The 10,497-nt window shown below is 39.9% G+C and overlaps 1 protein-coding gene across 1 annotated transcript; it reads left to right on the plus strand.

Annotated features, from left to right (window-relative positions):
* The first annotated feature begins 528 nt into the window (after window positions 1–528).
* Window positions 529–5,218, plus strand: LOC101860987 (zinc finger protein 431-like). Its single transcript, XM_005103741.3, has one exon. The coding sequence runs from the start codon at window positions 2,299–2,301 to the stop codon at window positions 4,768–4,770; it is 2,472 nt and encodes an 823-aa protein (XP_005103798.1). The 5' UTR covers window positions 529–2,298; the 3' UTR covers window positions 4,771–5,218.
* Window positions 5,219–10,497: the final 5,279 nt, after the last annotated feature.

Genomic DNA, 10,497 nt, shown 5'->3' on the forward strand with positions numbered 1-10,497 from the left:
AGAGCCTATGAAAAGGAAAATTGTCAACCGATTCCTCAATCTTTGAACAAAAAAATATTATTTTGGTTAGCCGGTAGTACACATTGCTCATCAACAAACTTTGTTTCTGTTTTTTTTTACCCTCGACTGAGATAAAATTTGAGTCTCTTTCAGTATTTAGACCATCACTCACACGCCATTCTCTGTAGGCTACAAATAACCCGGCGTGCAGAACGAGGGAGCTTCGAGAAAATCAGAGCCTAATAGGGGGCTCTTGTGGTCTTGAAGTTTCAGCATTCAAAGGTCCCGGGTCGAAACCTGACAGCAACGGAAAATATTCTTCTCTAAAAGTTTCCCCTTTCACTCCCCCCTTTCCTGCTTTCAAACCATGATCTGTAGTCTGCTTTCCACTTTCTGGCGACCCCGACCCCGCCTCTCCCCCCCCCCCCCCTTTCCTCTTGGCACCTGACACTTTCTGCAGCCTTTCTACTGCTACTTTTTTCTTTTTCTTACTGCTGTCTTTCAGCCACACCCCTGATCCTTTGGTAGGTAAGACACGCATTGCCTCCTCGGATAAGGGCGAAAACTCTCGTCCCGCGTGCAGGTTGTGCACTTCAGAGATCCCTTGATGGTCCGAAGTCGATAAGAAGAGATCTCGGAGACTTGGGCCACCACCCGTACAAAGTTCGTAACTAATTCCTACCAAACTGAAAATCTTTAATATGTCCCGAGCACCCATTATGATCTTATACTAAGCCGTTGCGAGTGCGTACGTAAAACACATTTAAAAACGAAACAAAAACAAAATACCCCCCCCCCCCCCCCAAGACAAAGGGATTCCCATTCGTCTCTAAGGAGGTCATTGATTTTTTACAAATAGCCTGCAAAGCCTTTTTTCAAGCCCTTTGATTGGTCAACAAGGGGGTCACCCGTGGCTTGAAATAAACTCCAATAGATAGCGAACAAAGAGGCATTTTCTATTTATAACCTCTTTGATAGCGAAGGATGCCCGCTTTCAAGTGGTGTGTAGTTTGCCAGGGAAATTTAGAGCCATTTTTGTGTTAGAACATGATACATGTACTATCACAACAGTGAGAACAAACTTCATTTTCATTTTGGTTTTTCCAGTAGTTAGATGCTGCCTCTCAGACCTCTCTGCAATAAAACACTATCGCACTGTCTCTTACTTTTACTTTTATGTCTGCCTGAATTGTTTTCTAGGCACATAATAAATGGCCTAATCTATTAATAATAATTTTTGTTATTATTAATATTTATTGGTTCCAAGCCAGGTTTTTGTCTTGCTCCCGTTCTCTCTTGCCTTCTACTTTAACATTTAGGCCTTTCAGAATAAAATGTTATTATTTTGTATAATTGTTAAGGCTAAAACACATTTAAAAGCATGCTTTGAAGATATTTTATTAACATTTTCAAACAGAAAAAAAAAACATAAGCTAAGAGAAACTGAAATAACGCCAAATAAAATTTTGAGTTCTTTGTGGGCACAAGTTTTTTTTTGGGCTGTTTCTGCTGTTCCACCTGATGTACCTGGCAGGCACCTGGGCCCAGTCTAGTACAGTGAGTGAGTGACAGGGGCCAGGTTGACTGACAGTTCACTCGGGTTCAGTGATCAGTGAGCTTCCCTAGCCCAGTGGACAAAGTGAGCAAGCGGATCGGCCGAACCCAAGGGATGAGTTCAGTGCAAGGACCTTAATGATAATATTATTATTATAAACCCCCTTGGGTCAATTTGAGTGAGTTTGGACTATATTACGAATCTCATGACAGACAGACTCCACGACCCACGAACGAGCTTGAACTTGAACATTTGATTTTGATGTGAATGTGATCAAATATTTGCACTGCATTTTAATATGATCATTTATTGTCAAGCCTCTCTGTGCAGCATCCAATTGGAACCTGGAATGATTTTGTCCTTTCAGACTCATGGCAATGCGTAGTTTATTATAGTTTATATCAGAATTTATAATTGACAACAAGATCAAAAGGGCAGGGTGCAGCAGTGTTCAGACTAGATCTAGATCTATGAGAAACTCGGTGTGCTGGTGTCTGCAGACAGACAAGACAGACAGACATTGTCATTGCGTGTTTAGTTTATTTAAATTTTAGTAAATCGAGTTGGGCCTTGCCTTGCTCTGGACCAGGCAAAGTGTTACAATTGGCAGAGATCTTTCACCCATTCTATTTTGCAGAAGGAGAAAGTGTATCATTGTTAACAATTTGAACTGTCTTGGAAGTACTAGCAGATCATTTTGTGGTTAAGTTACAGAACAAAGAACCCCCCCCCCCCCAAGCCAAATGGCTGACATCTCTGAAAATCAAATAATCAACCCTGATGAAGGTACAATGTATTGTGGCATCTCTGGAGATGATAAGGGCTACAGTTGTGTGAAAACTGGAGGTCCGTCTGTTCCTTGTTCTTCGGAAGAAAGTGCGACTCCTGATGTTGATGGCATGGACATAGTTGTTAAAAATGAACCTACTGACGAACCTATGTCTGGGTGTACTTGTGCTTGCGCTATGAGTGAAGATCCTGTAAATCATGACATTACAAGTGGGGAGCAAGAAGCTGAAGATGTTGAAGTGGAACAATTGTCTGTAAAAGTAAAAGAAGAACCCAGTTTTGAATGGCCATGTGATGTCAGGACTGAGGCAGATGCCACACCACGTTTTGAAAACAAGAATCCCACAGTGACAGACATTGTAATAAAAGATGAGCCTGTTTGGTGTATGGAGGAAGAAGAGGCAGAACCTGTCATTGAAACAGAGTGCTACACAGATATTGATATGGTGAAAACTGAACCAATAGGTGGAGATTTCCCTCATGACGATAAAGCGAAACCCAAAGTGAAGAATTTTGTGAAAGAGGAAGTGACAGAATGTGAGGATTCAGACTTTGGAGAAAAGACAGAAGAAGGACAAGTGGGAGATAGGGAGGAGATGTATGCTGAACCCATATTTGATGAGGATCACATCAGTCAGACTGGAGGACTGCAGCTGCAAATCAATGTGAGGAGTTTGTGTATGGGAAAGAGTTCCAACCCAGACACTGATGTTGTTAGATCCAGTAGTCCAACTTCAACTTTCTCTGCTGATCCAGCTTTTCTGAAATATGATGTTTTAAATTCTGACTCTGTTGCCAGGAATCGACGTCCTGATTTGGACTTTTCTTGTGCATTGTCGGTTTTCAGTTGTGTAAATTTTCCAGAGTCTTCTACCAGTACCACTAACTCAAAAGTGTACAAAGATACAGACCATGGTCACTCAGATGTATCCAGGCTTATGGCTAATACATATTCAGAAGAAAAACCTTACAATTGTGAAGTTTGTGGTGCAACATTTTCATGGATTAGCCAACTACAGTTGCACAAAAGAACACACACAGGGGAAAAACCTTATGGGTGTGAAATTTGTGATAAATGGTTTACAACAAATGAAACCCTAATGAGACACAAGAGAATACACACAGGAGAAAAACCTTACAAATGTGAAATTTGCGGTTTGACATTTTCACGGCCTGATATCCTACAGAGTCACAAAATGAAACACACAGGAGAACAGCCTTACAAAAAACACAAATGTGAAGTTTGTGATTCAGCGTTTGCATGGATTGGCCACTTACTGGAACACAAAAGAATTCACACGGGAGAAAGGCCTTACCAGTGTGAAGTTTGTGACGCAACATTTGCAAGGTATGGGGACCTACGAATTCACAAAAGAATACATACAGGAGAAAAACCGTACAAGTGTGACGTTTGTGATGTGTCGTTCACTCATCGTGGCAACCTTCGGAGACACAAGAAACTACATACAGAAGAAAAAAAGCCTTACAGGTGTGAATTTTGTGGTGAAATTTTTAAACATGGTGGACGCCTACAAAGTCATATAAAAACACACCATGGAGAAAAGCCCCGTGAATGTGAAGTGTGTGGTTTAATGTTTGAATCGACTGCCCAGTTACAGATACACAAAAGAACACACATTGGAGAAAAGCCTTACAAATGTGAAATTTGTGATGCCACGTTTACCCAAAATCAAAGCCTACAGAGACACCAAAGAACACACACAGGAGAAAAACCGTACAAGTGTGAAGTTTGTGATGCAATGTTTTCAGATTATAGCAACCTACAGAGTCATAAAAGAACACACACAGGAGAAAAGCCTTACAAGTGTGAAATCTGTGATGCAACGTTTCCACAAAATCACAGCCTACAGAGACACAAAAGAACACACACAGGAGAAAAGCCTTACAAGTGTGAAGTTTGTGATGCATCATTTGCACACAATCACAGCCTTCAGAGACACAAAAAGACACACACAGGAGAAAAACCGTACAAGTGTGAAGTTTGTGGTGTAATGTTTTCAGATAATAGCAACCTATTGAGTCACAAAAGAACACACACAGGAGAAAAGCCTTATAAGTGTGAAGTTTGTGATGCAACGTTTACACAAAATCGCAGCCTACAAAGACACAAAAAGACACACACAGGAGAAAAACCTTACAAGTGTGAAGATTGTGATGCAACGTTTTCAGAGAATAGCCACCTGCAGAGTCACAAAAGAACACACACGGGAGAAAGGCCTTACAAGTGTGAAGTTTGTAATGCAACGTTTACTCTCAGTGGGAGCTTACGGAATCACGAAAGAACACACACAGGTGAAAGGCCTTACAAATGTGAAGTTTGTGGCGCAACATTTGCACAGAACAGCAGTCTAAAGAAACATCAAAGAACACACATAGGAGAAAAACCTATCAAGTGCGAAGTTTGAGATGCAACATTTATAGCTGCTTGCAGCCGACCGAGTCATAAAAGAACACTCACAAACAGGAGAAAAGCCGTACAAAAGTGTGAAGTTTGTGATGCATCATTTACGAGTCGGAGTAGCCTATAGACTATAGAGGCACAAAGGAACATGCACAAGAAGAGAATTTTTAAGTCTTCACAGGTGTGAAGTACAGTCCATGCCGGCTTTAAGCACGGTCATCGGGAAAAAGCTTAAGCGTGCTTAAAGCCGAAGCGTGCTTGAGTGCGAAGTAGATATAATCCAGAGATTTTCATGCAGAAAATTTCACTTGCTATTTCCCTTTGAATGTAAGTAGGCCTATAGCGGTCCCGCAAAATTGTGCACTCTTATTTTTACCCACCATGGTAGTTTTTGTTTTCTTGTTTGTTTTTGTTTTGTGGTCGAATGGGAAATGAAAAGTTAACTTAGACGGCCAGTCACGATACAGCACACTTGGCACTAGGCCTACACACTGCCTGTGCGTACCACTGCCCGCTGTGCCACATTCATACCACCGCCTTCATCCCACCTCGCGCGTGATACACAATCAGGATTAACTGATAGCGATGGTCAAAGGTGAAATCGCAGCCAGCCTCCCTTTCTCATCTCGCCGACTCTTTGTATTTTTTTCGTCTGTGTGTAGCTTTGCCAAAGGCTAGATCTATGTCCAGGCGCGTGGCTGTGTGCATCTCTCTGCCTTCCTCTCCGCCTGTGTGAGTGTGTGACTCCGTCGCTTGCGTTCTTTGTGTTTCTCTTAATTAACACACTCACTGCTGCGGTGTAGACTGTTCGAACTTTGATAGGTCATCATGAAAGCATTGACTGTCTTGTAAATGAAGCGTGCTTGAAGCAGAAGTTACCGTGCTTAAAGGCGTGTAGTTTATATAGCAAAAATTCGGTAAGAGCCGTTTAGCGTGCTTGAGTCCGAAACGTGCTTAAAGCCGGCGTGCTTAAAGCTGGCACGGACTGTACCTTAGATTTGCAGCTTGTGGTTTGAGCACTCTCACTCAATCCCACCAGACTAGATGAGTCAAGACTGGCCACAGTTTGCCTAGCAAGTCTCTAGCAGTCTTCCACTAGTCAAGATGCAATCTGCGCTGTCCTCTCGTACTGTACCGCCAGCCCCACTGTACTGCCAGCTTTATGTTTGTCCCAAAGTAGGCGGTATAACTGGGTTTTACTATTGTAAGTTTAGAGCACATTCTCTTTGTGGGCCACACTTCTACTGAAGGGTAAAAAATGAGCTCTGTGAAGAAGGCTGTTGTGATACAGGTATGAAGTTTGCGGTATGAATTTGGGATTGTGGGCTGGCTGCAGCCTGTAGTAGGAAGACAAGAATAGATTTTGTTTTACGAGGAATTTCTCATACAGTGAAGTTTGAGGTGCATACATGTAGTACCAGTGTACTTGCGCTGGATGGTCAGTCAAAGTCAAAAGTGAAGGGAAGCAAAATTTTAAGGACATATATGTGGTGAAGAAATACTTTACTGGTGTTAAGTTTGTGCGGTACAATTTTAGTTTATGTAGACAGAAAAAATGGCTTCCTCAAGAAGCAGGGCTTTACAAGTATAAATTATAATGTATTTTTGGAGGAGGCAAAAGTGGTAGCACATCGTTTTAAAAATGACTTGTGCTGTTTGTCTGGAAAGATGAAAAGGGAAAGTTCTACAAAGCGCAATGACATTTATATATTATATTATGAAAGTATAATGTAACGTCTTGTGTGGTTAAAGGTCAGTGTTGATCATGCCTTGCAAATGTGGCACCAAACCACAGTCGTTTCCCTTTCAAAATAGTATTAATAGTGCTGTTTGTCAAACTTCGTACGAGTATGTCAATCAATTCGACTCTGGACTGTTCACCAACAGTGAGCTTACAGTCACTGCAATATGTCAGAATGTGTACTCGAGACTGTAGTTGTACACTGTTACCACATATTTTCATTTTACTTGGGGATTTCTTGTGTTGCTTGGTCTATATTTATTATAAATTTTTGTGTGTGTTCTTCATTATTGAATGTATGAGAAAATATGGAAAATGGGAAGCCAGAAGTAGGAGATGTTGCTGATTTTTTATGACTTTTGTCCAATATGTATTGTTGGTAGAGTGTTTTTTCTCAAAGCCAGAGAAAAATAGGTGCCATTGTATGCTGTCAATGCCTGTGCATTTTTAAATCCTATTATTGCTTCTTATTGAAAGCAGATCGTGTACATACATACATTAATTTATTATAATTATATTATAGAATTGTGTTCTGGCAATTGTAAGTTATTATTAGTACAGTGGGCCCCGGCTATAAAAGGATCGCCAGGTTCAACGTGATCCTGTTGTGGCCAAACCCTGTTATGTGGGTGGTTGGCGGGTGCTCTTTTGTGTGGTTTGCTCATTCTTTCCTATCAATGATCAAACATAGATCTGTCGTCCTTATCTCCCCTCCTCCTTTTTTGTGTATGTTACTCTCTTGTGACATATAATCTATTCTTCTGCATTTATATATGACCTTATTGAATTGTGTAGCAAGTGCCGTAAAAGTCTTACATGTACTAAAACTAAAAAGCCAAGATGTGGATTAAGTTTAAGACATATCACTGTAACTCATGATTTTAACGAGTGGAATGTCTTTCATAGATTACCCTCTGCCGGTTTACTGGTTATTCATATGTTCTTTTCCAATATATGTGAAGTGTGCTGACAAAATGAGTTACTTCTCAGATTTTAGTCCTGTCCTCTATGGAAAAAGATGAATTTATGAATGGAGTTTGTTTAATTTATAATGAAATAATTAATGACATGATTATGATGTACCGGTACTTGAGGAAAATTGCATAACTTGAAAATCAACAAATTTTACCCCAGTGTAGATTTTTAATAAGTTAATATAATATAATACCTCCATTCATGGATGTAGCTCATTTTGTCACCTTTCCTATTATTATTGTCATTTATTGTTTTCATTTCTTCTTATTGTTATCTTTCTTTTTCTAATGTCTTAATGGACTATTACATGATCAGTTAGTGGGTGACCGGAGGCTGCCGCGCCACTGGTAGCTCCAACTTCTTTACTTTCCCTCTGATGTTTTTGTCTGTCTGTCTGCCTTACTTTTTCCCAGCTTTAAAAATTACCGTTATTGTGTCGGATGTGCTTCTCTTTACGCAAGAAACCAAAGGTCAGTTAATACTGGCTGTTGTCCATCCTCCTTGTGATTTATAAGAAAATACTACATAGCCTACATGATGTTATATTATAAAATTTGTAGAGATATATATATATATATGTAGATCTACATCTTAGAATGAATCTATTTTTCACATCCTTGATGTACTTGTGATTTTTTTTTTGTGATCTTCTAAATCCAGCAAGATATTGAGTCTCTTATAAGTCGCTTTGGAAGCCCACTTCCTAAGTGATCCAAAAAAAATTGTGTTTGGGTCGGAAAAAACGCCCAACTAAAATAAAAAAAATTAAATTTAGGTTACTCCCCTTAGAAACCAACTTTATGTCACGTTTGCCTTCGAGCATGCTTTTCTGAGGGAATGGGCACCGTTTAGATTAGCTAGAACAAGATCTCTTTGAAACTGTCAGTATTTCTAAAAGAAAAAAAATCATTTTGACGGACTGCATAGCGTACCCATCGGATTAACGAGTAAAATTCCGCTTTGGAAAGTGGTAGCACAGAGTTCCCCACATCGTATGGATACGATAGTAAAACATGACGTAAGGATAGTGTTAAGATGGTCTCAAAGTTGTCTTTGTGCAGCTTCTTTCATGGCTAATTCTTCCTCTGTTTGTGAAGTGCAGATTCTGTCGCAGTACTTGCATGTCAGTGAGGTAGATCGAAGCTCTGTTATAGTATGAAGAGTATGAAGTATGATATAAAACCTAATAGTGTTTATAGGGGCGTTAAACCTATACCATTTTATTTTCAAGTATGATATTATCTGATATATCATAATAATCAGCTTTAGCCTCTTGTGGGTCATCACAATTCGCCCTGGATGTAGTTTTGTTTCATTTACTGTTTTCCTGGTTTTTTTCTCCATACAAATGTATATTATAGGCCTACATATGTTTTAGGTTTTAGTCAATGGTTGTGGGGGGTTGGTGGGTGCTTTGGTGTGGTTTGCTCCTTCTTTCCTATCAAACAACTATAGTCCGTATCTCCCCTCCTTCTTTTTTGTGTTTGTTGCTGGATTGTAACTCCTCTAATCTTCGGCACTTATTATATGAACTTATTGTGTTGCAAGTGCCGTAAAACTCTAACTAAAATTAAGTTAATGGTTGGACCACAGTTACAGTTACAGCTGAGTATGCCTATTCTGAATTTTTGCTATGAATGAACATTTTTACCTTACTAATTATTTTGTATGATATTGGGCTCAAGGATAAATTGTTATGATGAGCCTGCCGAAGCCGAAATCCTGTCATAAGTGGAGCCCACTGTACTTGTGTTAGCTGGAGACGACGTGGATATATTCATTGCAATTATTATACTGCTGTCTCCACCTAAGATCCCACCGCTGTAACTTTAACTTTAAGATCCTGCTGTTTTAAGAAGAAACATTTTTTTTTCTACTAGACTACATGTAAAGAATTGTAAACAAAAATCACTACACGTGTATTAAGATCCTGCTTTGATTCACTCTGAAAGTTTTCTTTCAGCTAAGATCCCGCATTTCAGATAATAATAATTTACGGAACAAAAACCTAGGCGGGCACATCCGATCAACCAAGAGTGAAAAGTTGAGATCATTGAACTACCTGTTACATCAAAGCTCTGCTACTATCCTGAATGTGATCACATAAGTGTTGTAAAAGTCAATGAAATGGGACATAAACATATGTACAATGTTTGCCCCGGACGGGACCACTTTGAGGTGTGAACTGATTGATGTGTTTTTTCCCCATACATCGCTCTTCTTGCATCTGAGTTCTCCACCAAAATTTTTACATCACTCGCTGGGTGGATAGGGCCTACACGTTCACTCCCGGTGGGATCACATATAGAACTGTGAACTCTCTTCCCTGACCATTGCTGCAGTTGTCTCTACTCCGGAATTTGCCAGGCAGACTGTACTTTAATTGGTGTTTTCACAATGTATTAACGAAAGGCGGGGGGAACTTTGTCAGAGATGGAAAGCTCTAAATTTTAGACAGGTAAAGGGGAGGGGCAACTGGGATAAGCGTAGATCTTGAGACTCATGATAGGATAAAAAGTGAAAATAGTATGCCCCATGAGCTCATACCACTGCGATTGGTCATCAAGGTTGACCACTCTTTGCTCGCCATATAAACCCACCCAGTCGTTACGTCAGTTTATTTTAGGGTGAAGGGAAACTATTTTACCGTTTGTGGGCCTTAACATGGGTCACTGTAGATTCTTCCCTTGGTGCGTCGGCTAAGATCCCATTCGCCTAAGATCCCGGGATCTTTGGCGGAGACAACTGTATTATTATTATTACCGGCATTGTAATGAATTATCATAATAGTGGTGGGAGTAGTATTACTGTACAAGGATTGTTTTGTTATTGTAGTATGATATTATTAGGCCGACTTTGATTAAGAATTTTTATTATGATAAAAAATTGTGTTTTTATTATAATAATGTTATTGTTATTATCCTATTCTTCTTCTTCTTCCTCTTCTTCTTGTTCTTCTTCTTCCTCTTCTTCTTGTTCTTCTTCTTCCTTTTCTTCTCCTCCTCCTCCTCCTCC

Source organism: Aplysia californica, unplaced genomic scaffold, assembly GCF_000002075.1.
Source record: "Aplysia californica isolate F4 #8 unplaced genomic scaffold, AplCal3.0 scaffold00388, whole genome shotgun sequence".
NCBI classification, from domain to species: Eukaryota; Metazoa; Mollusca; class Gastropoda; order Aplysiida; family Aplysiidae; genus Aplysia; species Aplysia californica.